Below are 24,904 nucleotides of genomic sequence, written 5' to 3'. Positions count from 1 at the left end.
CTTGCCAAACGTGGCAAGGGTTGATCTGTGATCTGGGTCATTGACGAAGTCGACGGCGACGACGTCATTGCCGACCAGGACATATATTCATCATTTACGGAGTACAGTATCGGGTATCATTTCATCCATTCACCTCGGCAATCATTTCACAACCACCACATCACTGGCAAGATGAGTGAAGAAGTGTTGTCGACGACGCGGACTGCTGCTCTGTTTGATATACTCACTCACTACAACACGTATGCCGAAATCCGAGACTTCAGAAAACCAGGCAGCCTTGCTCAATATGGCCCACCCTTTCATTACGAGGACCAGAAGCCATCCACTTCTCCCGCTCTGCAAACCCTAGTCTCCAGGTTCCTTTTGAACCTGCCAGGGCTGAACAATCTGCCCGAGAAATGGTGGAAAGTCCAATGCCACAATATCATCGAGAACCTCGAGCATGCCAATCTTAGTGAGAGTTACGACAAAGGCGTCATTGGAAGTCGGAAGACCGTTGCCACTGCCATATCCGCCTTGGTCGAGTACCCTGTCCGAGGAACCTATGGCGGCTTGCCAGAGAAGAACAGCCAACATGCAGACTACGATACTTCCAATGCCGAAGATCTCTCCCGCGCGTTTCGCGATTTCGTGAACAATGCCGTCTACGACAACGTCCTCGAAGAAATGGTCAACAAGACAGCCCAGACAGACAGATTGGAAGATCACCCTCCTCTCACCAAAGCTGTACATGAATTTGTGCTTGTTAAGTGAGCAATCTTGTCAGCCGTTTTCGCAGACATGTCCCTGGGGCCCTAATTGCCATGCTGACCTGACCACTAGTCTTGCTTCACTTATGCATTATACCCTCATATTGTCACCAAAAGGGCAGTACTTGCTGAAGTTGGTCGACAACGCCAACAAGCTGGTCCCTTATCTCGTCATCAAACAAACCGTCAGGATCGGGAACGTGGCAACCATGATCAATGCCATGGTCAAGGTCGGATTGGCCAAGATGAGTGTTGCCAGCGTCACCAATTGGATTGGCCTGACCCAAAATTCAGACGAAGGCATGAATCTCATGCAGACGTGAGGCACCCTTTTGACAATCCTTGAACAAAACGTGGCTCACCGTTACAGTATCATCTCCACCGTCCTCAACTGGGACATCAAAGACCTGGAATCTCGAGCATCAAAGCTTGAGCGAGAACGTGCCAAACTCGGCAAAGAGCAATTACGCATTCTCAAGGAATATACAACAAAACCTCAACACGAACAGGATCGGATCCGCAAAGAAAGTCTGACACAATCCATCTCAATAGTCGCAGCCATCCTGAAGGACAGCAAATGCTCATCGACCGAACTTACCGACTTCCACCACACACAAGCTCTGGACTACCTATCCATCCAGCTATCGATCCGTGACCGAAAACAGCTGATTCAGGTCCTCTGCAAATCCTCCCCGGACCATCTTACCACATCTGTAAGAGAAGTGGTCGACGCCTACGAGCCCGTCATCCGACGAATGCACAAGGCCGTCGATCTGTCCGGCACGGTAACAGATTTCGAATACTTCCTGAGAGACCTGATCAAGCTAGCCAGAATCCAGACCGACAAGTCCGGCAAATCAATCATACCTACCGTCGGCGACTTCGTCCAGCTTCTCCGGAAACACCAACGTTCATGTCACGTCTTCATGCACCAATGCTGCAAGAACGACAAGGAACTGACGGGCTGGTACCTCGAGTGGGCGAAAGAAGCAGCTTCACATTTCAAACGGGAGCCCGACACCGACTTCGACCCTAGCAGCGCCGAGTTCCAAGAGAAAGGAGCGGGCAGCCTTACTCCACACCTGCACGACATGTTCAAATCCCTCCCGGAGGACAGACAGTCCCAGATCATCCCAATTTTGGATTCGCACTCCTCGTTCCTGGACAAAATGCACGCCCAATCCTCGGCCCGTCTACAGAACGTCCTCAGATCCCCACCGTCCAAGACCCCAGCCATCGCAAAGATCTTCTCCGGCTCCGCAAGTCGACCGCCGTCACGCCCCGCCAGTCCGGGTCCCGGATCGCCTGTCGAGCGGACTCACAGCGTCCCTCCACCCGATCCCTCCGACACGAGCAAAGAAATCAAGGACTCCCCGACACCCGAAGTCTCCTCCTCGCCGGGTCCAGGCTCGTTCCTCGCGCGCTGGCAAGCACTGCTCGATGCGACCCCGATCACTCCTCTTACGCAATCCGGTCCGCCCAAGGCAGCCAGTAGTCCTGAGGTCGTCCAGTCGAGCGCCACCGATGTCGACGGCTCCAGACTCGTGAATTTCGGCCAGGAAGAGGCCAAAGGCGAGAGAATCCGCGTCGACCAGGGTCCTACCAAGAGAAAGAGTTCGACGCACGAGGCACGCGAGAGGCAGAAACAGTTGAAGATCGTCATTGATGCCATGGGCGAGGATTTCAGGAACCTGTTGGCCGAGAAAACTTGCTATTGGTAGTATCCTCGATGCGATTGTTCGGTTTTCGAAGACACCTCAGTTGAACCCCAAAATAAGAAACGCTGCATGGAGTAGGATAGGACCATCCCTTCCTCAGGGCATGCAAGTGCCGAGATTCGTGTCCGTTGGTCCATTTGCCGCGTCGAGGTGATCCAGCCGCCAACTCACGAACGCAGACGACTGGCAACCCTTGGGGGGAATCTCATTGAAAAGGCTTGGCCACAGTCTCTGGAGAATATACTATCGGACCTGGTGCAACGCTCGCGAGATGTATCATTTCCAGAACAGAAAATTCGACGCGGAGACAACCAGAAGACGTCATCATAGACTCTGGCGCAAGAGCAATAGGCGCATTTCCAGCCAACGAGCACGTCAACCACTGCACTTCCTCCCTTTGACTCCAGCAGGCCTTCGTCTTGGCCTCGAATACGCTTGGGCATGTATGAGCCGAGCACGCGGAAACCAATGCGTTCCCCAGGCGGGAAGAGCCACGTTCAACGAGTCCGGTTGGCATCGTACGCAGACCGGTGCAGTAATCCACTTACGCTATAAGGTCGGTTCAAGATCATAGCATAGCACCATATAGCGTCGGAGTCATCGCCATCTGGATATGGATATGGATGTCTCTCACCCTGGGAGGAACATGATATAGCATCGAACTCAAGCTTGGAGAGTTTAACCTTTTTGTCTCATTTCAACCTCCATCTCTGTTAGAAACAGAGCGGAAATCTCATAGATTATATCTTCAGTGTCATCATTGTCACCAGTTCTGTACCTGGGGTTCTGAAGTGCCAAATAAATACCAGCCACCCTCTCCCGTGTCTGGTTCCGGGAACCTCGATGATAAACCCTTGCAGTGCCTTGCCCCAACATGGGTCCTCAAAAATGCGTCCATTCGAACATGAAAAGAAGTGGTTCCGCGTTTTCACATGTCTCATATCGTTCTTAAAACACCAAATGCTCATGGTTTCCAATCAACCTGATCCAGTCCATATATGACCTAAAACGCCGTACAGTGGTGATTTCCTCGAGGATGTTCCGATTGTCCCATCATGAGCGATGCAATCTTTCGTGCTATACTTGCAGCCAGGTATCGTATTACAGTGCTAATCCCAGAAAATGCATTCAGAGCGTGTCGTTGCTGTCAACCGAAACCAAAAATTCATGCTTATCATCGACCTCTCAATTGTAGAAGCCTGAGTCTCCGTTCTTCGTCCTGAATCGAGCTCACGTTTCTATGTGGAACGTGTGGTCGAGAGCCGTTTACGGCCAGATCTGGCGGACTTGAAGCCAGGCTGCCAGGCACTCGGGGAGAAGTGCGAATATATGCCGTCGGAGGCTCGGTCAATGCCGGAGGACTGGGCTCGCGTACTACAGCACCATAGGTCGGAAGGCATGTCGAGTCTTCATATGGAGTTCTTGGTGCCGGAGCCTTGACAGCTGTAGCGTAGGAAGGCACTCTCGCCAAATCTTCCATGTGATCATACTGAGGAAATGGTGTCCGAGAGCCAGACGCGAGTCCGTCATCTTCCTCAGACGTCCTCCGTGAAATCATGTTGCTCTCTGGCTGACTGGATATCCCGGGATAAGCACTAGACTGGGACCCTGGTTCGTGAGGACTTAGTCGTGGATGCGTATTCGGAGTCGTCGATTGTCCCAGGAAATAATCGTCGGAGGGTTGTGGAGCGCTTGAATTTCCCCTCGAACGCCCACTACCTCCACCAAGATCATTCTCTTCGTCATTTGGATGACCCGCCCGCAGATCTTGTAGCCTATTCTCGAGTGCGATAGGCGATACATAGGTACCGTTGGCAACACCAGCGAGACTGGCAAGATTTTCTGATGATGCATGCCGGCTGTGCAAATAGGGTGTACCTGGACCAGACAAGGCCATTCCTGGGGTTCGGTAGCCGTCGACATCCGAGTACAACGCGTCAAGGGTGTGTCGCCCGTATACCGGAGGTGCCGAGTTGGCCAGATCGTTTGCAATAGCCGCTCGAGAGGCCTGAGGCGATTGATCGACAAGGTCGTTGTTTTCGTTGATAGGGAGACTGGGTGAGATGTAGAAGGAGACGGGAAGATTCGCTCGGAGCTCGGAGATGTGGCCATCAGGATTGTGCAACTGAACATTGAATTTGACCTTGTGCCGGACTTTGATGCCCTTGACGTTGCAATCCTGCAAGCAGTGATTGAGTGACTTTGGGAGTTCCAAGTATCGAGAAAATTGGTATCCTTCAGCAACTTCGTCGATGACCTGTTCGTCCTCAGGATCGACTTTGTAAACGTCTGAGACGATTGTCCTGTCCACTTTTGTGATACCATTGTTTAGGGCAGAGATTCCCCATTCTGGGTCGACAACCAGTTCGTGCTCTTCTCTAACTTGTGTGGAGATGTTTCCAATAACCAAGCCTTTGAGGAGGGAGATCAATTTGAAGTCAACTTGAACGAATGAGCCGAAGGCGACAGCTTTATTGGGTATATTGATGGAATATTCGATTTTATTCGGCCAGATGTTTTCAACGCTCTGTTCGTGGATCAGTAAAGAAACGGAAGAAAAGTCGGGTGACGGGAGTTCGGTACCATAGCATGAGCCAATTCAAGCGCGTTGGCATCGAGTGTCCTGACAATCCGTAAGGGTTTCCGTACGACAATATCTCTGCCTCTCTTGCGACTGATTTCTGCCTTGAGGCGGTATATGATCCATGCGTCTTTCATGCCTTCCACGCTTTCCGGCAGTGCGCCTTCGAGGATGCAAGAGAATGGCCATTCGTAGTTGTTAGGAGGTAGGATTTCGGTTTTGCCTTTGCCGGGGTCTCGGAACGACCAGGTCTTCTCGAAGAATGTTTTTTCCTTGTAGGCCGTACGTCGGCCAGACATGGAGGAGGTGCTAGTGGTTTGCCATCTGATCAGCAATTAGTTCGCCTTGCTCGCGTGAGTAGAGTGGAAGCCACTCCGGGAAAGCCGCGAGGCGTGAGGGTGACCTACGACATATGAAGGATGCCACTCAAAGTCAAATTGACATGGGAGACGGTCATGGGTTCTGTGAGACACAGAACGACATTGCCGGACAGCTGCGCACTTGCAGCCTCGTCCTCGCTGCCTCGGAAGACGATATAATCATTGTCGAGCCGAACGTCGAAGTATTTGACGCTGCTGCTGGTGCCCGAGTGCGAAGTGTGAGAACTCAGGAACTTGAGGGCCATGGCGGATGACTTGGAAGGAGGACCACCGACCAAATGACGATCGGCCGGTGTACTCGAGGAAGAATTGGTGGGATTGTTGTTCAATGCCGGACGCACGATAGGCTCATGGTGGGCGGAGGAGCATTCAGGTGAATGCCTGCGATGTCGGCCACGGAAAGACCTAGATTGTTGCTGCTGCTGATGTGGAACAAGATAGCATTAGAAGAGAGTGACGAAGGGGCAAAAGGAACGTGTGTAAAGTCAGAAGCATATGACAAAATGGCAAATGATACAGTGAGGAATTTTCTGTCGGCGTGTGGATTGATTGATACAGTGATTGCGACAAGGGAAAAAAAGGACCATGACATGGATGGATGGATTTGCTAGAGATTAGGAAGGATAAGCTCAGTGCAGGAAGGTGGTGAATGGTGCCTGAGATTTCGGGGCGGATACAGGGCAGACGAGCAGTTGCGAATGAAATGGGGCCATGATGGGCCTGAGGACATACCGTTATCAGCCCAGGATCCACCGCTGTCAATCGTCCTGCTAGGGAGGAAGATGAAGATGATGGCGCAGCTAAAGAGACCTGGCTGCTGGACCTTGCACGAACGGAACGTGTTGCAGTGCCCGTTGGGGTTGCGCTCGGATGCCTCTCTTCTTCGGGGGCGGCACCCAGAGCGTGGCCTGTTGCTTGCGTCTCTGCTTGTTCTTCTTCGGCTTCTTCACCCTCTTCGCTCGGTAATCGATGGGCCGGGGACTGTCCTCGCTCTCGCTGTGTACCTGCGATTGCCGTGCCCACGCTGCTGCTTCTTCTGTCCCTCGCCTGACGCAACACCTGATGATGCGGATGATTCTGCCACGAGTTCGACTGATCTGAATGACCCTCTTCCACTTGCACCAACGCTCTTGTCCTGCTGCTCGACTTGACTCGGTTTCTGATCTTTGCCGTTGCTTTCGATGGTGCCTGTGCCAATGGTCCGAGGACGGGTGCGGGCAGTTCTCTCAATATCGCTCTGGTGCCCGCCGATCTTCGTGACCCGAGCGTCATAGTTATTGAACGCCTTTATTGCCTTTTCCCTTCCCCTTTGGTCTCTGCGGCTAGAACACCTAGGCTCCTACAGTACTCCTAGGTACTTCGCCCTGGGTACCCCTTCTCTCGCCGCGAGATTTTCCGATCGAATTGCCTCCCTTCCCCGAGGATCGAGCGCATGGGCTGTACTGTGTAGGACTACTGACTGCTGCTGTCACTGTACAAGTCGACCATAGAGAGGCCTCGCCGTGTGAAGTCTGCAAGTCAATGGAGTCGCATGTGCTCACTTGAGGTACCCAGGCCCCAGGTACCTGGTCGAGACTGCTGCAGGTGGAATTGTGGACGGCGTGACGGCGTGACGGCGAAGAGACGGGCAAACAAGCATCTGACAAAGATAAGGAGGTGATTCTCATACTCTTATGCAATCTTTGATACCTAGGTAATAAGGTATCCTCCTGGAGATGATGACGAGGGTGCACCTCGTTGTCGATGCAGTAGCAACTCTCGTCTCACATCGAGATGGCACTCGTCGACTAATTATGTACTTGTTTGCTGCCCTTGACGCACATCCATTTTCCCCCCTTCGGATGTGCATTTGTTTCGGGGCCTGAATATCCCCTTTCCCCTGCCCCCATCATCCCCCAAGCTGACCTCCCGATACGGCGTCCGTGGGCATCGTGTCCTTCCTTACATGCGCCTTACAAAGCCTCTCCTCATCTTGACTGGACGCACAGTCAGAATCAGAGCAACTCATCACCACCCACGTCGCTCCCCAGCTGCTGAGATGACACCATCCCACCTCCCCTTGTAACTTTACCTCTGTATCCGCCCCGTACTTCTTACTGCTGCAGTTTCTTATTTCTTTCCAGTGACGTTCCATTGGCTTCGTCTAAACCCAGATCCAGAATTCCCGTGCGGTGTTTGGCAGCTTGCACAGATGTGGTCCCCCTATCCTACCCTTCCTCGCACTAAACGCTCAGCTCTCGTGACCCTGGGGGCGACCATTAGGTACAGTACGAAGTAGTACTCGGATTGATGGCACCGTTGAGCCGAGACATCCGCTGCGGCGTTGGAGAGTCCCTCATTTTCCATTGAAAAGGATAATCCGACTTATTTTGCCGACCGCACCGTGTGTCCAGCCAGTGGCCTGTGTCTTTCAATTGCCGGGGAGAGCCCGACGGCGTTCAAGATCTCAACAGATCCCCTGGTGTGCCTGGTGTAACGGAAGCGTCCGCACAACAAGCCCTTTTGTCTGGCTCGCGTTTGCTGCCGCCTAGCTTCTATGATGACATCGAATGCGGGTACTAACGTAGGCTTGAAGTTGACCATATGTTCTTAAAGGGCCATCTGAGCTTCGCGCAGGCCATTTTGTTGCCTGTATTCCTCCTAGGCCACTGTGTATGTAGCCAGGTGTGAGCCCAGATCTCAGAGGCCTTTCGCGAAAGGACTCCTGCTATGCTACTACACCTTCTTCGGGGCTATATCGTTCTCGCTCTTGTAAGCACTGCCGTCCTTTTTTTTTTTCTGTCGTCGTCATAGTCTTTGGCCAGGACGTTTTGTTTTAGTCTACGTAGACCCGCACTTGTTTCCCTGGATATCTTAGTCGTGGCTACACTGTCCAGCCGCAAGCCTGCCATTCGCTGCAAGCTATCATCCGCCGGGATTCGAACCGATGGCGTTGAATGCGCAATCAAAAATTGCAGCTGTGGCAGCCGCACCCTCGTCGGCTAGCAAAGCGTGGCTGGAAACGCTTCACAAGTCTATCTTCTTAGGCCTGAGCCTATCTCGCAATTCGGATAAGCTACGGCCAAATCCTCGCAGACAGAAATGACAGAGCCAGGTGAGGCTGCGGTGTCCACCCGAGATAAGAGTCGGCTGGCACTACACTGGGAGCACATGCCTCTCATATTCTGCCCTTCCCGGATAGGTCAATTTGACTGCCGTTGACGTTTTCTCGAGGTCGGTCCCATGTTCGCACGTGCCCTACATATATGGTCAGCTTCGATTCCACATGTTGGCGGTTCGACGGCGCTGAGGTACTATCACATGGCAGTGGGTACACACCTTCTAGACAAGAAGTAATGATACAATCCTGTTCGAATGCTAGTCCACTCAATGGATGTTCATCGATCTTCTTGGACTGTGGACCATGTCAGCATGTGGACTCCACCACTCGCACCTCGACCAACATACCATGACAGGAGGTAGTTGCGCAGTTCGTGCTCTCGGTTCGACAGCATGGTTGAGGAATTCTGATTCATCGACGATGTCTTCTTTGAAACTCCCGGTCCGGTTGGAATCAGATCTAACCCGATTGACCATGCTTGTGCTCTCCGTTCGTTGTCGAAGCAATGATACCGACTGCGCCGAGATGCTTCCTCTCGGTCTTGCAGTGGCCTAAGGTCCAGTGTCAGCACCACCATGCTCTTCCGAGTACCTGCAAGTTATGGCACTTCGACTTACCCCTTTCGGTCGATGAAGCATCCCGACGCTGAAATCCCATAGCAGGAGCTTGCAATCGTCCCCTACACTACCAAAACGATAGGTTCTTTCATCACACCGCCACGGATCAAAGGCCACGGCAGTCACCCAAGAGTCATGACCGGGGCATCGTGCGATAATTTGTCGCTCAGCTAGCGACCAGATCGTCACAAGGTCATCTTGACCGCCAGTGAGCACATATTTGCCGTCAGGCGACCAGCAGACACATGTGAAGCCGCCGTAATAGGATGAATATAGATCAGTGAGCCTGATAGAAGTCAGTCAGAGGATATATCTTCGGCTGGATCTATTGCGCACCTTTCCTGTAGATAGTCAATTATGCGGAGGTAGCCATCGTCTCCCACTACAGCGAGGTGCTTGCTGTCCGGCGAAAAGGCAAAGTCGGTGATGGCCTGATTCGAGATCCTCCAGCAGGCAACTGGGTTCGTTCTCTGGTTGGAAGAGTTCACGCTCTTGGTGATGGCGAGCGTAGACTGGTCCTCATCTTCAATGCTGATGCCCTCGTCCACCAACTCTTCCGACACGAAAGGTGCATCTTCCTTTTCTTTATCATAAACGACGAGCATACCGTCCATATGCGCTGCAAGAAAATGGTTTTCGGATCCAGGTATCCATTTGATTTTGGCAACAGCGGAATTATTGATGATCCCGTTCTTATTGATGCGTGCGTATTTTTGAGACATTGGCTCATACCAAATAATATCACTCGCTGAAGATCCCATAATGACGTCCATATGGGTCGAGTGCTTTGTCATTGCGTTAACATCGTGGCATAACATGTGTGCCTTGGTGAAGAGAATCTTGGTCATCGGGTCCTGCTTCGTGCTCGAGGACAGATCCAGCCATTGAAATGCTCGATTGATGTTTGCAAAGCAAAAAGTTCCGCCTTGGTCTCGTTCCACTAACTTCTTCGCAAGCGACTCGTGTGGGATGACCCGAGAGACGAAGGACGAATTGCTCTTGACGATGTTGTTCTTTGGTTTTCGTCGCTTCAGGTTGTCGCCCCTACTGATTACCGGAGACAGAGCAGCATTTCCCTCTCCAAAGACCTTCACACTCGATTTGTTGCTGCCATTGGCAGACGCTGCGGGATTACTCGTATCGCTTGTGGTCTCGATAGATAACCTTGGTTCTTTCTCCGCCTCTTTGACCTCTCTAGCCTCCTTCTGTTCCTTGGATTCCTTTGGCTCCTTTGAGTTGTTCAGCCCAAGAGATCTCCACCGTAGCAAACTGCTCGTAGCGGTGGTGGTCTTATACAGGTCTGTGTTGATCTGCTTCGGGTTTAGGGAAACGAGGGAGAGTTTGACGCCGCTTGTTGGTGGATTGAGGCTTGTGCTTAGGGGATTTGGATTCACGACAGGAGCCTCTGAAGGATGTGGAGGAGGAGTGGCCAGTTGCAGATCATCTCGCAAGATATATCGACCTGGACCGGAATTAGCACGAAGATGGAGTTTATAGGCTGAAGACAATAGCAACCTTCGCCGGCTTGAAATGTATATTCCGATCCTTCGCGGAACGTGAGAGTATTTGCAGTCTCAAGAGTAGTCGCTATTAAATTGCTATTCGTAGGATATCTAGGTGGAGGGGGAATGGCACTGTAACCAAGACATCAGTGGAAGGGGATCGACGAGGGGAGGTGTTTCCGACGTACAACATTGTCGCCGATTTACGGTGATCCTGCCGCAAATGCTGCGGCCAGTCGCAGGAGAAACAAAGCACTCGAGATGGGAGAACGAGGCTGGCAGGCTGCAGCTGGGCGTTGCGGTAATGTGCGACGATGATGGAGTTTCCGAGTCGACTGCTTGTGGGTGATGCTTGGAAATGAACGGGTGCGCCTCCGACTTCTAGCGGCGCATTCATTCCTGGTTCCTGGGGGGCTGCGGTGGGTCGCAACGGTGACATACGACTGCGGGGATGGCCGCTTCATCCGCAATTGAACCGGAAATGTTGGCCAACGAGCCAGCTCCCAGTGCTTTTGTAGTTGTCCCCTGGTCGACACGGATATTTCTTTGCCGTCCTTTGCCGTCCTCTGCGCACGTCGGGCAGCTGCTATCAGGCCCTGATAGTTGGAAGTATCAAGCATCAGGTAGCGTTCTCGACAGACCTAAGGCACAAGAAGAGTCAAAAAGCATGCCAAACTTTCGGCTTCTGTAGTTTGTACCTCCAACGTATCAAGCCGATTTGCGAAGAGATGCTTGCGTCCGGGGTCTTGGATTTATATGTCTTCAGGCCACTTGAGTCTTGCCAGCTCTCCCTTAAGCACACCAGCAAGTTCCTGGCTGACAATTTCGAGGTCTGTTCGTATCTGCTGATGCTGTTCCTCGTCATGGCCGTGCTCCTCCTCTTGTTCTTGTCCAGCATTTCCATTGCCGGCAATTTCCACCGGCTCTTCAGAATTCCCATTTTGCAGCGCCTTCCTTATCTTGGGTTCTGGTCCGGTCACAGCCAGAAGAACATGATCCGCAATGCGTGTGATGACGGAGATCGCACCCATGTTTTGTGCTGCAAAGACAAGTATGTCCTCAGATGCTACCGTGTAGGCAGCCGTCATGGTTGTCGATTGAGTACGCATATCTTTGATTGAAGGGGTGGTATCTCGGTAAGCGTAGGCAAGAATCGACCCGTTCACAGCGGACACCATGAGCGAAGAGACGTGGTCACTCCAGGACAGCGCATCTTGAAGGAGCGTGGACAGACGGTCAGAGTCCAAGAGACAGACTTGACCCATGGTTGTTTGCGTGTAGGAAAAGGTAAGAAATATCCAACGCGACAGAAAAGCATTTGATCCATCACTTCGGTTTCAAAGGGTACGAACTGCGGCGCCGAAGAGCGTATTTGAAATGACCATGAATGACATACAAGCACGTGACTGTCCGTCAGGGAGTCGCAGGGACAGCGAAGAGAACAAACAGTGCGGTAGAAGGCTTTACGACGCAGCAGAATTCATCTCTCATTTCATCGTCGTAACAATACCCACTTCGCTTTTATACCTCCCATGAGGGATGCTTCTGTCGATGCATAAAATATACAAAGGCTAGCTGGCTGTTAGTGCAAAGCTGAGGCCTAAAATTCCCATCCCCAAAAATGCAAAGGAAATGCAAGTGCCCTTGTTGTGAGACAGTGAGAGGCTCTCGGAAAACAAGGACAAAGCCACACTGGTCATAACCCCTGCGGTGAGCGCAAACATTGCACCATAAACTCCTTCAGTAGGTGCTCCCATACTGGTTCTGTTGGCCAATTTAAACCATAGTGCTGCGATCCCAGCTCCTAAAGGCTGAGACGCCCCTCCAAGGAAAGACGACCATATGATCGCTTTGACTCTAGAACCGAGAGCAAGGTAAAGCGGTAAAGACAGTGCATAACCTTCGGTGATATTGTGGATGAAGAGGGCCATAAACACAGCGAAGCCTAACTGAGGGTTTGCATGATTCGTCGCATACGTGATAAAGCCTTCAGGAGCCTTGTGCAAGGCGATGGCCAGGGAGGTCTGCAGGCCTATGGACAAGAAAGCATTGGTTGGAACATGGTGGTGGTGCTCTTGGCTGACGGAGTGGGAATGGTGGGAATGATGAGAAGGTCGACGAGGGACATCTTCGGAGTGCTCGTTTTCAGGATGGTGAAAGTGATGAGTCGACGACTTCGAACGGATAAGATGTGGCTTCCGATCCTGTGAGGTGTGATGAGGCACGGCCGATCCATTGGGGGAAGGGCTCTCGTTCACTTCTTCTAATGGTGCGACTCGAAGTTCGTTGGCCATGCCGCGCCACGTCGGTGCTCGAGCAAAGGGTCCGTGGCCTGGCAAGATCGAGCCCCGCCTGTTGACGACCTTGAAGCAGTCCTGGCCGCAGGGGTCGGAATAGCCCATACAGGGGCCTGTCTCGTCGCAGTTGTCCTTCCGACCGGACACGTATCTTGATAAGGTCCTGGTCAGCGTCTTAGGCATGATTGAAGGCCTTCGACTGCTCGGTGCAGTGGCGAACGACTGTTTACGACTCGCATCGTCCGACTCCTCCCGTCTTTCATGCTGATCTTTCCTCGGGCTGAAGCTAGCTGACCGCGAGAGAAGCGGAGTATCCTCATCGTCCTCGACCTCCACACGACCTTTCGAGACGAAGGGTCCGTTTACATGTTCATCGGGGTGTGTATGTTCTGCCATCTCTTCGCGGTCTTTCCCAAAGCTCTCTTCCTCATCATGGGTGTGATCGCAGTCGACCACATGAGACGGTATAAGGCGATGTATGATTCGAGATAGCGCTCGGATGCCGATGACGCCGGCCAGGAACAGCCCGATCAACAAGTACGAGGCGGCTCTCGGTGAGTAACCGGCGTCCTTCAGGTAGATCTTTGACTGCGGGAGCATAGAATAAAGGGAGGAAAACAACTACACCAAGTCAGCTGCGTTCGGGCGTCTGCGCGTATACGTAGCGTACCATGACGCCAAAACTTAGACTTAGCGATGCCGACAAGAACTTGTCACTTTGTGCAATAGAGAAGTCATGCCAGCCTGGTAATCGTCGTAGGATGATGTCGACGCATATTACTGATGCTCCGAGTATGCAGGCTATAAAAGGTTAGAAATCTTCCACCTCCGGGAAAGCCGCAAACTATACCAACGCCGCTGATACATGTCATGATCCATCCTCGAGTATCATTGTCGAGGACCATGGTGAGCGCTTCTCGGATCCTTTGATTAGTGGCAGGACAACCCCACAAGATTTAAAGAGTACAGTTTAAACTTTGTGTAGGAAGTATTCGTCGCGTATGTATACCCAAGGAGACGATGCTTAAGTCTAGTTCAGGTTCTTAGGAGGAGTGTAAGGTTACGGGAAAGTTGTAGAGTGGCGGATGTAGACGGTGCATGTCATCAGGTGCAAACGCGGCAGGCACTTGGAAGGGAAGCCTGGGAAGCCAACTGCATGCAGTTCAAGAGAGGACCTTAAAATCATCATATTATCTAAGCAAGGCTCCCCAGCAGCCTCGTTAATATAGCCACTGTGCACCCACCGTGGGCACTTAATAGGGCAGCGCTGCACTCCCCAAATTGAATCCATCCGATTGGTAGTTAAAAAAGTTCGCGATCAAGACCGAATTCCTATGCTAGACGCGTTTCTGATTTCAGATCATTCGTGCCTAGCATGTCCAAAACGACTCTCGCCATTGTCGCTGCGTCGTCTGCAGCTGCAGGCGCGTCGCTCAGTGCTTTGATATTCGCACGCTCGTCGAAGAACCAACCTACGCCAACGTCAACTTCGACACCGGGAGCCGCACCTTCAGTGCCCAGTCCGTCGATCCCTCCGCCGGCACCAGCACCAGTCGCTGTGCCCAACCCTGTGCCAGTCATCACACCAACGCAGCCTGCTGTAGCTGCTCTTGTCTCACCCGTCGATCCAGCTGGGATACTTCGATATGGCTTTCCAGGACCTATTGCAGACACACTCTCGACACCATCCCATATCTCCGCATTCAACCGCTTCACTCGAAACCCTCACTGGGTAGCAGAACACTTCACAGCACAGTCTCTCCTCCTCAACAATGGCTCTCGCCGACATAGTGTCTTTTACGAGGACCTTTCCGTCCCTCCCATGTTCCGCGCCAAATTGGCCGACTATGCACGAAGCGGCTACGATCGAGGCCATCAGGTGCCGGCGGCTGATGCAAAATGGTCACAACAAGCGATGGATGCTACGTTCGTGCTGAGCAATATGTGCCCTCAGGTTGGCGAGGGTTTCAATCGCGACTATTGGGCGCATTTTGAAGAATTTTGTCGGGACTTGACAAAGAGATATCCTAGTGTGAGAGTCGTAACCGGACCGTTATACTTGCCCAAGAGAGACGAAAAGGATGGGAGATGGCGCGTGTCTTACGAAGTGATTGGCAATCCTCCAAACGTGGCGGTGCCGACTCACTTCTACAAAATCATCTTCGGTGAAGAAGCCGCCAACAGTCCTAATGGGAATGTTGCCTTGGGGGCATTCGTACTACCAAACGCAGAAATTCCTAATTCGAAGAGCCTACGAGATTTTGAAGTGCCCCTTGAAGCGGTTGAGAGAGCCAGCGGGTTGATGTTTGCAGAGAAATTGCCGGCAAGTAGAAAAAGGCAACTGTGCAAAGAAGTGAGGTGCGACATCATCGTTAGAGAGTTTGACAAGGCTAGGCAGGTACAAGCAACCAGACCTCAACTACCGCAACCTGGAAGCGGCAGATGGTGAACTTCGATGAACGAATTTTCTCTCCTTTCGGCATAGCGGTGGTATTTGCATGTGCATTGTTCGGATATGGTTGGGCAAGGTGCTCAAGAAGCGACATGACCTGGTTTCAGCGCTTCAGCATTCGTATGTACCATAATGGGAACTTGTTAACTCGTTTGTCGTTGCCCATGTGGAGGTTCCCCCGTGAAGCCATTAGCTGTTGCGCTCCTCGTCGCTCGTACCAGCCTGCTGAGAAGAAAGGTGCAGGACTATGGTATGAGATCCACACATTCTTGCACCATCTCCATAGGCTAAATCGGATGAAGGCTCATCCCCAGTTGTCAGGATCGGCAAAAGCTCGACGTCTGGCATGTTTGTTTTACCGTCAAATAGTATATCACCAGACCAAGAGAACACTGACTTTATGGACGTCTCATAACGAGCATTGTGACAGAAGCAATTTTACGACGATGCTCGCCGCTTTACGTCCATTCAGGTGACCCTCTGCTTCCTAAGCATGTCCCCGGAGCCCGGAACCTCCATGAGGTCCGCCGTTCCTCTTCATTCACAGTACTGTGTTGATACCTTTGGTCAACTTCAGCCAGCGGGATCTGGTGAAGATGGCCTCCTAATCTGCCTGGTGTGCGTGAGAGGTTCTCCCATATGGCGCTGAACCCTGAGGCCGTGACGATCCTGATCAGCTTATCCGCGTAGACGGAACAGCCCCTTCCCATTCTCGCGACATATATATTCTCCGCAGACCGTTTGACAAGTCTGGTACTAAACTCAGTAAGCTAGTTCGGCCTCTGTCCTCCTCTTTTACGCTGTGCAAAGGGCAGACATTGGCCCGAAGTCATTGGGTTCAGCTGGGTCTAAGTTGCCACGTTGAGCCGGGGTGACAATAAACCGCAAGGCCGGAACCTCTCCACAAACCCAGAATTTCCCCGCGGTCCGGGTCAAGAATGTTCCGCAAAAAGCTCCACATATGCACAAGCATACTTTTGCGGGCCGGCCGCAATCGTAATCTTCCATGGATTTGACAAGGTCGACTGGGAGGGAGCGATTCGCTCGAGAACACTATTAGAGCTGCCTCTCCCGCTTCGTCCTCGACCTCCAGCCATCCTTGTTGGTTTTCGAGACGGTTTGGACAACGAGGGGCTGTCAGCATGAATGCCGACAAATACCCCTCGTGTAGCCCTTTTCGCCAGTTTGGGCACGTTTTTATATGTTAGTCAAACTTCCGCGAAGGTTGCTTCACTGGGTTGTGCTGACCACACCGTCGTCGACAGGGCTATGACACCGGCATTGTGACTACCAGTCAGGAGAAATGAGTTCCCTGATGATTCGCAGAAGGACTGACGGTGCGAACAGCCATTGCGCACCCGAGTTGGGTGGCTTACATGCACCATCCCAATCCTGCTCTTGTTGGAGCAGTATGTGCCTCGCACCGTGCTATGGCAGGATATGGTTGACAAGAGCCAGGCTGGTGCCATTTATATCGGTGGCGAAGCCGTCGGCGCGCTCTTACAGATCGCCATCGCGGATAAGCTGGGCCGTCTTCGGTACATGGAGTTACTTTGCCTGATTGTGACCGTTGGATGCATAATTCAGACCGCCGCAGTCAATATTGGTATGCTGCTTGCTGGGCGGATTCTCACGGGCATCGTGGTTGGGTGAGCATACTACGCCCGGATTGCTGAGTTGTGACTCTTGACCAAGAGACTTACCATGATCTTACCCAATTAGTTCCCTGGCGGCCACAGTGCCAGTTTATCTGTCCGAAATTAGTGATCCTACGCACCGTGGCTTTATTGGCGGTCTTTCTGGATTCAATCTGTCGTGCGGCATCATGGTGTCCAACTGGGTGGGGTTTGCCTGCAATTATGCTCCCTATGGCCAGCTCCAGTGGCGCCTTCCTCTTGCCCTGCAAATCCCTTGGGGTGTCATCATGTTCATCGGACTGATCACCTTCATGCCGAACTCACCACGGCATCTTCTCCAGAGAGGTAAGGTTGAGGAGGCCCGCAAAGCTTTCGTCCGAGTCCGCCGCGACCTCCAGTCCGACGAGGTACATGAGTTTGCCTTGATGACATCCCAAATCGCCTTTGAGCATGAGCAACGCAGCCCGTCTTGGGCGAGCAACTTCAAGCGGTACCGTCATCGTGTCTTGGTGCAGGTAATTCTTCAGGCGGCTGGAGTGTTTACGAGAGAGTTAACCAAACAACCAGGTCCATCTCAGTTCAGATCTGACCGCCATTACCGGTGTCAATGTGATTCAGGTGAGCTTTGTTCTACTACTCAGAGAAAGAGGCCCGCTAAACCTAAACCTAATGTAGTACTACCAAAGTTGGTTGTTTCAATCTGCAGGTTAGGCAACTCTATTGGCCAAATTTATAGCAACCCTCTACAAATCCCTCAGCATTGATAGCAAGACCATCCTTGCACTGACCGCGGTCTGGGGGACGTGTGCTTTCCTCTCCAGCGCCCTTTCCATCCCATTCCTTCCCGACCGCTTGGGCAGACGGAACATGCTGCTTGCAGGGACTGCCTGGGTGGTCGTGACCGAGATCTAAGTAGAGTATCCACGCTATGCTCTTCATCGCTTGGCCAGGGTTGCACCATTAGTGACCATTGCAGGACAAGCAACCTACACAGTTCTCTGCTTGTCACAGAACCACGCAGTTTATTCAATAAACTGAACCGAGAGCCGGTAGACCAGGCTCTGACACTGCAGCACGGTCGCCGTTGCTCTCGTCACCCACCATTCCAAATGTCTTGCCGGCATCAAGCGCAACTCGGCCGGTGAGTGCGGAATCCCTCGGCATCATTTTCAACATCAACCCACCTCCTTTTCCATTTCTTTCGGGCCGGTCACACGCGAGCTTCTTCTCATTGCTCTGCGATTTATCGTCCAGTGGACGACCTCGAGATGTCCCCAATGTCCACTGTGAACCAAGACGGGACTGACGATGGCATGGGCTTGCCGTCCAACAAACGCCCTCGGATTATGTCAAAAGCGTATGTAACGACCCTCAAGAGCCTGTCGATGCCGGATTTGTAACCTGGCGTCGTCGTGTGCGTGGACAGGTGTGAAACCTGCAAGCAGAAGAAGACGAGATGTGACAGCGCCCGCCCATACTGTGGCAACTGTCATCGCATGGGTAGGACAGTATTTCCACGCTTGGAACATGCCAACTAACCTTTGGGCCGGCAGGAAGCACATGCGTATACCGAGAGAAAGGCCAACCCGGCCTACGTCCTGGGTATGGCAAGGCCATCGAACAACGTTTGAGTCAACTAGAGACCACGATGGAAAAGATGAACCAGTCGATCCAAGATATTCTCAGCCGCGTCCCACCAGACTTCACCACTCCCAGCAACAACGCAGCCTTGCAGAACTCGAATCCTGAAGCCGAAGCGAATCCTTCGTCGGCATGGGCGGGTCCAGATAGTGGCCCTGGAATGTGGCAGCAGCCTCAGCAGCTGGCAGACATGCCTTCTTTCGCTCTTAGTCCGATCATGGATCGCATGCCCTCCTCAGTTGGCATGCCGCAACTGAACGACACAGAGACTGGTCTACCGCCGACAAATGTGATGCAGGAGCTTGTAGAGCTGTTCTTCGAACTGGTCCATCCATGGATGCCCATGTTCTGCAAATCCAATTTTACGGACAACATCTTGGCTCCGGAGCGTCAGGTCTTGCTCCATGGCATCTTAGCAGTGACCTTTCACTTTTGGAGGAAATCTGCCCCGTCGGCCAAAGAGCGAGACCATTTCATCAAAACCTCACTAGTGCAGGTACTCCTGAAGACCATCGACGTGTGCACCCTGGTCTCGACTCAAGCACTTGCGCTCCTGGCTCTGGACTCCCTTGGCCAAGGCCCGGGTCCACGAACATGGAATGTCATGTCCATGCTTGTGCGACATCTGGGACTCGCAAAGAGTCCTTCGCCGACCACACCGGAGACCAACACGCCACTAGTGAGAAATGAGGACGACGACAACGGGGCGGGCGTTTCCAACATTGCCGTGGAGGCGAAGCGACGTCTGTTCTGGATTATCTACGGTCTTGATCGCTTTTCCAGTGCCTCGCACGGCCAGCCCGGTGGCATCGATGCAAAGAATATTCGAAACTCACACACCACCGTTGTCCTGCCGCCCTGTGGCACCACAACATTGACTTGCTGGCTTTGATGGACCGTTCCAATCAGCTTCTCATCAAGCCACTCGATCTGACGCTGCCTGCTCATTGTCAAGAGTGGCAGAGCATCTTCCGGCGCCTCGACATCACCATGTCTACGTGATTTGAAAACCTGCCCCCGCGAGATCCGGCAGCGAACAGCCACCTTCGACCCCATGTGGGTCATGCTCCATGCCACAGCACAACTGTATGACCGTCCTTTCTTCCTTACGTCTTGTCGCTAACAATGTGATTTTCACAGCATCAACATCAGAATGTACACGGTAGCGGCATTTCCATCAACGACGTCGAATTATCTGCGTCCATCGTCGTCAGCGCGCGGTCGCTGTCGCCAGTCTATCTGAGGAGTGGTTTCACTGGCAAGCTCTATACAACCTCAGGAGCTCGATCAGCTCAATCAGATGTTTGCGTTTGTGGTGTGGGTCGCTGCGAGGAGCCTCATCATTCTCTGGACTACCGGCTACGAGACTACTTACGGGTCCATGCCCGCGGACCTGGAGCCTCTCCTCAACGTCTTGAGACAGATGGCCACTCGATGGCCCTGTGCACAGCGATATACCGACATTATCCAGCTCATTCTAGACACCAAGAACAACCCCGACGGCCCCACCGGTATGGACATTTTCAACGACACGAGACGGACGTCGTACGGGCTCCAGAGCCTCCTGGGCACGCTGATTGTTCCTCGAACCCAAGAGTCCTTTCCCAATTCCTTCAACTTCCTCGACATGGCCCTGCCGGATTTCGGTGATTTCAGCACGTCGAGGATGGATTTCTTTGGGCCGGAAAATGATGGTGACTGGCTTTGTTGACGTGTCGGGGTGGACTGGGCAGGACAGCCTGCGTGTATCTGCCTCAGATTTTCGGACTGCTCGCCAGCAGATGCACCTGCTCGGGCACCGAGCTCTTCAACCTGCCAGTCTCCAGCGCCGACCGAACGTTGCCGATTGTCCACTCCTCCATCCTTGTCTTGGTCTTCTACCTGTCAGCCGTGTCGTCCGCACGGTCTCCCGACATCAGCAAGAACTTACCTCGACCGTCGATGTGCCCATATGGGGAAGCAAGCAAATATGCGGATTAGCGACCAAGCCCGGATGGATATTCGGCTCCTGCTGATACACGTCGAGTCCGACCGAAAGAACCCGTCCCGAATCCAAGGCGTCAACCAGGGCGTCTTCATCCATGATGCCTCCTCTGGCGGTGTTGACAATAATGATGCCTTCCTTCATCTTGGCAAACTCTTTGGTGGAGATAATGTTTCGCGTCTTAGACTACGAGGCTCAAAACTAGTCATCCACTTGATGAGGGTGCGATGATCCCTACTTACGGTGAGAGGAAGGTTCAAGCTGAGGACGTCACTTTTGGCGAGCAGATCGTCGAAGCTGACATACTCGGCTCCTTTGGCCTGGTCGTCAGCCAGCTTGTTTCGGTTGTGGTAGATGACCTTCATGCCGAACACCTCGGCCTTTTTCTTGATGTCCAGGCCGATTCTCCCCAAGCCGAGGATGCCCAGGACCTTGCCCTGCGGATCGTGGCCGAGCGGCGGGGGCGGGACGGTCCCTTTCCAGGTACCGTTGCGGATGGCCATGATGCCGTTGTTGAAGCCACGGAGGGTCCCCAGGATCAGAAACATGGCACAATCGGCAGTGGCTTGGTCGAAGACCTTGGGACAGTTGGACACGAAGATGCCCCGTGCCGTACAGGCCTGGATGTCGAGGCTGTCATAGCCGGCGCCCATGTGGGCGTTGAATCTCACGCTCTCGGGCAAGGCGTCGAGCAGCTCCTCGTCCCATTTTCCTGTCTGGGCGATGCTGGGTGGCGCTCGGTCACAGATGGCCACCACGCCATCGTGCTTGCCGCTCGCCAACTCCTCAAGGAATTCAGCTCGGTTGGTGGCCTGGGTGGTGGTGAGCTCGGCGACTTCCGATACCGCGAACCATGCGTCGTGCGCGCTGTGAAGGGAAGGAAACGTCAGAGCCGGATTCGGAGAGGGAAATACCACAATATTCTTGAAGCAGACGCCCAAGCTCTGAAGAGATTCGAACAATCAACGGAGAATCTTCTGGGCCACACACTCACTGGTCCAGTTTGCCCAAGAGCAGGGCTTTAGGCTTTCCCATGGCTCAAAACGGTCAAGTAGACGAAGTCTGTTCTCTGACTGGTCCCCTTTTTGGGTCGCTTTTGATTTTGAGGCGCCTCCGGAAAACACAACTCCTTACAAAGTTTTCCAGTTGTACACCGCTGGCTGGCCTTACACGGGGATCAGGGTCAGAATGAACTCCTCGCAAGCAGCTTTCCGGGTAGCATACCACTGGTTTTGCACGGGGCTGGGTTTTACGCGGGCGCCGTCAAAGGTTCCGGGGTGCGTAGTGTCTTGTGTCTAGCGTCGCGACGTTGCAAAATGCGCAGGATCACTGACCCGCTGCTCCCGGGTTGCGAACTTGACGAGGGCAGAAGAGTTGCAGTACGAGTAGTACGGGACATTATTGTACTCTCGAATAGTCGGCTCGTCGGAAACACCTAAGAGGTTCAGAGGTCCCGGGTTACTTATCCAGCCTCCACTCACTCTGCAGAGGATCGAACCGTACTTACAGGATCTGTCGACCAGACGGAGGCCAGGTTTGCTAGGTGTTTCCTGCGTGAGTTCCTCAGATAGATAACTTGATATTTCCCAAAAACACTCAATGCTTCAGAGACCCGAGTTGCAACGTTCATGCCAAGGTTGTATTGGGATAAACATGTTCTCCCATATCGAATGTTGATACACATAATAAACAATTCTCCGTACACGGCTTCTGTCATTCCCCACCCAGATGCCCCCGTTATCCCATGTATATATAGCAGATGCAAAAACTCGTGCCATACTTTTTTCAATCGTAATTTCTTGCGTATACTCTCCATGTGCCGCTGGCAGATACTAAGCCTGTACTCCGCGCTTCGGGAGTTCTATATACTACTGTACCAAACCTTGTGTATCTATCTATACTTAAATAAATCCATGGCATCTTCCTCTTCTTCGTCGCCGTTATCCTCGTCCTGTACCTCTGCGCATCTGTCGAGAAATGACCACAGGGCTACAACACCCTCTTTTCGCATTCAACTCATCTTAGAGACAGTGTCAAGGTTCACGTGACGAATTTCTAGCTCACGCCTTCTGGTAACTACCTGGTAGTGGCTCAAAGTTGCCTCATATTGTGGTTGCGTGTACTGCAACGTCAGTACCTCTGTTAATCAGAGCACTAACGAGACAACAATGCGCACACTGAATGGCATAACTTCTATGTAGGTTTCCGTCGACCCCAGCCTATTGAGGACCGCAGTGAAATGAGGTTATGGCAAGGGTATATATAGCATAGCGTATGCTGGAGCCACTCTAAGGTGGTTAATTCCGAGTACCTGATCCGACCCCTTTACATAACCATGCGAAACTTAAGCGCGTCTTTTTCAACAATCTCCTTCTCCCTCGCCATCAACTCAGGCATATCCCAGCATACAGCGACGAATCGACCGGCGAGCCAATCTCTCTTCTTACTGCCCAAGAAGGCAAAGGTATCGCCAACCAAGTCGGGCGTATCATTGAGGAGATCTGTGGAACCGCGTATCAGCCTGAGCACAAGTCTTGGGATCCATGCTCGACTCACGGTGCATGTTCGAAGGTATATTCTTGGCAAGCTCGGTGAGCATCGACGCTGGATGCATCGAGTAGGCTAGTAGCCCCTGAAAAAATGTGTTAACGTCTCCGGTTTCCCATACGAAGTCTCATTCTGGCCTCCCTCTCCCTAGCAAGATACGACCGGCACACGCAGAAGCACACTCACCTGGTCACCGTAGTCCTGCATCAGGAACTCGGCGAAGCGGACGATGGCAAACTTGGTCGTCTGGTAGGAACTGGCACCCGGGGTGAGGATGTGGGCGCCCATGCTGCTGATGGCGACGAAGGTCTTGTCGCCGCCGCAGCGCAGCAGTAGGGGCAGGAAGGCCTTTGCAGTCCAGTACGTCCCGCGGATATTGATCTCCCAGGCATACCAGTAGTCAGCCTCGTTGCCCTCAAGTAGCGGCACGAAGGGCGGCAGGTAGCCGGCGTTGCTGATTAGGATGTCGAGCCTCCCCCACTCGCGCTCGAGCTGCTCCGCCGCCGCCGTGAGGCTTGCTCGATCCTCCAAGTCTATAAGCAGCACCGTCACCGTCGGCTCTGGGTGACCCCCCTGGGCCGCTGCCGCCTTGACGGCGACGACCAGGTCGCTAACGTCGCGCCGCACGCCCAGCCCGATGTGCGACGCCCCTGCGCGTGCGTATGCCTGCACCACCGCCCGCCCCACGCCACCGTTGGCACCTGTGATGAGCATCGCCTTTCCCTTGCAGTCCCAGCCGGGCGTACCCTTGGTGTCAATCGCTGGGTATGTGTCATGGTGCGTCGTCTTGGTAAAATTTCGTACTTATCCCGTCCGTTAGTGACGGCGACAGCGAGAGCAACGCGGAGGCGGAATATGTTCGAGGGACTTTACCGGCTTGGGACATTTTATACGCTGGTGAGAGCGAGAAATCTTTGCCGGTTTGGGCCATTTTGTTCGCTTCAGGACTTTGTATCTTTCTGCAGGATTCGCCAGGTTCGTGGATATGGGCGAATTAGCTGTTGGCTATCGGCAATTCAATCTTCACTGTCTTCCGTTGCATAGGTTTTTGGGGCTGCTTCCATCTATATTCCATTGCCTGGACATGTTGTGATGCCGTGTCTCTTCTAACGGAGATAAACTATTCTATTCTGTAACTCCTGATGAGTTTACCCCGGTAAGCCCGCTTTCACAGATAACCTCTACTTAAGTCCACTATAATGAATCGCGCTTTCAGCCCCTTAGAGTTGCCTTATCTCGGAGTTAAGGAGCTTCTATCTAAGTATGTGCAGCTATCTCCGTGCATGTCTTCCAGTTCTACCTAGTGTCAGACGATCTGTCTATGAGAGAGCCTCGAACTGAACAGAATTCCACGACGTATATAGGTACACTCATATATTTCGTATTTCAGGAATTTCGGGTGTCGGACAGCGAGCGCTCCCATATAATGTCTAACTTCGTAAGAGCTCGCGAGAACTGTCCGTTTTCAATATACTGAAGCAGGGCCGAGCGAATGCCATTTCCTCTTCCGCGCTACGCTATAACTATCAATAATGACTCTGACGACGTAGGAAGGATGGCCAATTGTGCATAAGGCTGGCTAACGCTTCTTATAGTCACCACTTCTGTTGTCAGTTGCATAAGGTTGATAAGTTTTCGGTACCCAAAGAGATCTATGCTCCCATCGGCAGACTGAGAAGTGGTCTAAGTATCGATTTTT

The 24,904-nt window shown here is 52.6% G+C and overlaps 10 protein-coding genes across 11 annotated transcripts; 4 read left to right on the top strand and 6 right to left on the bottom strand.

Annotated features, from left to right (window-relative positions):
- Positions 1-100: 100 nt before the first annotated feature.
- PV05_03621 lies at positions 101-3,218 on the top strand. Of its 2 annotated transcripts, none has more exons than XM_013464277.1 (3): positions 101-749; positions 823-1,068; positions 1,120-3,218. In XM_013464277.1, exons 1-3 carry the CDS (start codon positions 172-174, stop codon positions 2,468-2,470), a joined length of 2,175 nt encoding a protein of 724 aa, XP_013319731.1. In that variant the 5' UTR covers positions 101-171; the 3' UTR covers positions 2,471-3,218. The 2 variants fall into 2 exon arrangements, with proteins under 2 accessions (XP_013319731.1, XP_013319730.1); XM_013464276.1 differs by having other exon boundaries at positions 101-761.
- A 423-nt stretch (positions 3,219-3,641) lies between these two features.
- Positions 3,642-6,700, bottom strand: PV05_03620 (uncharacterized protein; the record flags this gene model as incomplete). The annotated part of the gene is made up of 4 exons (XM_013464275.1): positions 3,642-4,994; positions 5,051-5,372; positions 5,456-5,850; positions 6,161-6,700. The coding sequence occupies 4 exons, from the start codon at positions 6,698-6,700 to the stop codon at positions 3,642-3,644; spliced, it is 2,610 nt and encodes an 869-aa protein (XP_013319729.1).
- Positions 6,701-8,585: 1,885 nt separating this feature from the next.
- On the bottom strand, positions 8,586-11,086 carry PV05_03619 (uncharacterized protein; the record flags this gene model as incomplete). Its single annotated transcript, XM_013464274.1, has 7 exons — positions 8,586-8,665; positions 8,747-8,822; positions 8,876-9,079; positions 9,146-9,431; positions 9,482-10,607; positions 10,661-10,779; positions 10,836-11,086. The coding sequence occupies 7 exons, from the start codon at positions 11,084-11,086 to the stop codon at positions 8,586-8,588; spliced, it is 2,142 nt and encodes a 713-aa protein (XP_013319728.1).
- Positions 11,087-11,399: 313 nt separating this feature from the next.
- Positions 11,400-11,912, bottom strand: PV05_03618 (uncharacterized protein; the record flags this gene model as incomplete). The annotated part of the gene is made up of 1 exon (XM_013464273.1): positions 11,400-11,912. One exon carries the CDS (start codon positions 11,910-11,912, stop codon positions 11,400-11,402), a length of 513 nt encoding a protein of 170 aa, XP_013319727.1.
- A 169-nt stretch (positions 11,913-12,081) lies between these two features.
- On the bottom strand, positions 12,082-14,053 carry PV05_03617 (uncharacterized protein). The gene is made up of 3 exons (XM_013464272.1): positions 13,795-14,053; positions 13,615-13,745; positions 12,082-13,565 (listed from the first exon to the last, which is right to left on the bottom strand). The coding sequence occupies exons 1-3, from the start codon at positions 13,847-13,849 to the stop codon at positions 12,219-12,221; spliced, it is 1,533 nt and encodes a 510-aa protein (XP_013319726.1). The 5' UTR covers positions 13,850-14,053; the 3' UTR covers positions 12,082-12,218.
- Positions 14,054-14,237: 184 nt separating this feature from the next.
- PV05_03616 (uncharacterized protein) lies at positions 14,238-15,659 on the top strand. The gene has a single exon (XM_013464271.1). The coding sequence runs from the start codon at positions 14,320-14,322 to the stop codon at positions 15,391-15,393; it is 1,074 nt and encodes a 357-aa protein (XP_013319725.1). The 5' UTR covers positions 14,238-14,319; the 3' UTR covers positions 15,394-15,659.
- Positions 15,660-17,018: 1,359 nt separating this feature from the next.
- Positions 17,019-19,658, top strand: PV05_03615 (uncharacterized protein). Its single transcript, XM_013464270.1, has 3 exons — positions 17,019-17,045; positions 17,119-17,651; positions 18,587-19,658. Exons 2-3 carry the CDS (start codon positions 17,222-17,224, stop codon positions 19,564-19,566), a joined length of 1,410 nt encoding a protein of 469 aa, XP_013319724.1. The 5' UTR covers positions 17,019-17,045; positions 17,119-17,221; the 3' UTR covers positions 19,567-19,658.
- A 373-nt stretch (positions 19,659-20,031) lies between these two features.
- PV05_03614 (uncharacterized protein) lies at positions 20,032-21,125 on the top strand. Its single transcript, XM_013464269.1, has one exon. It carries the CDS (start codon positions 20,056-20,058, stop codon positions 20,383-20,385), a length of 330 nt encoding a protein of 109 aa, XP_013319723.1. The 5' UTR covers positions 20,032-20,055; the 3' UTR covers positions 20,386-21,125.
- On the bottom strand, positions 20,429-21,693 carry PV05_03613 (uncharacterized protein; the record flags this gene model as incomplete). Its single annotated transcript, XM_013464268.1, has 4 exons — positions 20,429-20,548; positions 20,605-20,844; positions 20,901-21,525; positions 21,653-21,693. The coding sequence occupies 4 exons, from the start codon at positions 21,691-21,693 to the stop codon at positions 20,429-20,431; spliced, it is 1,026 nt and encodes a 341-aa protein (XP_013319722.1).
- A 1,290-nt stretch (positions 21,694-22,983) lies between these two features.
- On the bottom strand, positions 22,984-24,136 carry PV05_03612 (uncharacterized protein; the record flags this gene model as incomplete). The annotated part of the gene is made up of 4 exons (XM_013464267.1): positions 22,984-23,159; positions 23,215-23,290; positions 23,392-23,966; positions 24,010-24,136. The coding sequence occupies 4 exons, from the start codon at positions 24,134-24,136 to the stop codon at positions 22,984-22,986; spliced, it is 954 nt and encodes a 317-aa protein (XP_013319721.1).
- Between the last annotated feature and the right edge of the window lie 768 nt (positions 24,137-24,904).

Source organism: Exophiala xenobiotica, assembly GCF_000835505.1.
Source record: "Exophiala xenobiotica strain CBS 118157 unplaced genomic scaffold supercont1.2, whole genome shotgun sequence".
NCBI classification, from domain to species: domain Eukaryota; kingdom Fungi; phylum Ascomycota; class Eurotiomycetes; order Chaetothyriales; family Herpotrichiellaceae; genus Exophiala; species Exophiala xenobiotica.
The sequence above is the reverse complement of the archived record's forward strand: the minus strand, read 5'-3'. Positions and strand labels throughout refer to the sequence as shown.

Excerpts from the sequence above, each read along its gene's own strand:
- PV05_03621 (XM_013464277.1), top strand. The coding sequence starts at position 172 with ATGAGTGAAGAAGTGTTGTCGACGACGCGGACTGCTGCTCTGTTTGAT. Across the intron at positions 750-822 it reads CATGAATTTGTGCTTGTTAA|TCTTGCTTCACTTATGCATT; the intron begins GTGAGCAATCTT and ends CCTGACCACTAG. Across the intron at positions 1,069-1,119 it reads GGCATGAATCTCATGCAGAC|TATCATCTCCACCGTCCTCA; the intron begins GTGAGGCACCCT and ends TCACCGTTACAG.
- PV05_03617 (XM_013464272.1), bottom strand. The coding sequence starts at position 13,849 with ATGGTCCTCGACAATGATACTCGAGGATGGATCATGACATGTATCAGC. Across the intron at positions 13,746-13,794 it reads GACATGTATCAGCGGCGTTG|CCTGCATACTCGGAGCATCA; the intron begins GTATAGTTTGCG and ends AACCTTTTATAG. Across the intron at positions 13,566-13,614 it reads GTCTAAGTTTTGGCGTCATG|TTGTTTTCCTCCCTTTATTC; the intron begins GTACGCTACGTA and ends GACTTGGTGTAG.
- PV05_03616 (XM_013464271.1), top strand. The coding sequence starts at position 14,320 with ATGTCCAAAACGACTCTCGCCATTGTCGCTGCGTCGTCTGCAGCTGCA.
- PV05_03615 (XM_013464270.1), top strand. The coding sequence starts at position 17,222 with ATGGTGTCCAACTGGGTGGGGTTTGCCTGCAATTATGCTCCCTATGGC. Across the intron at positions 17,652-18,586 it reads CCGGTGTCAATGTGATTCAG|GAAGCACATGCGTATACCGA; the intron begins GTGAGCTTTGTT and ends TTGGGCCGGCAG.
- PV05_03614 (XM_013464269.1), top strand. The coding sequence starts at position 20,056 with ATGCCCGCGGACCTGGAGCCTCTCCTCAACGTCTTGAGACAGATGGCC.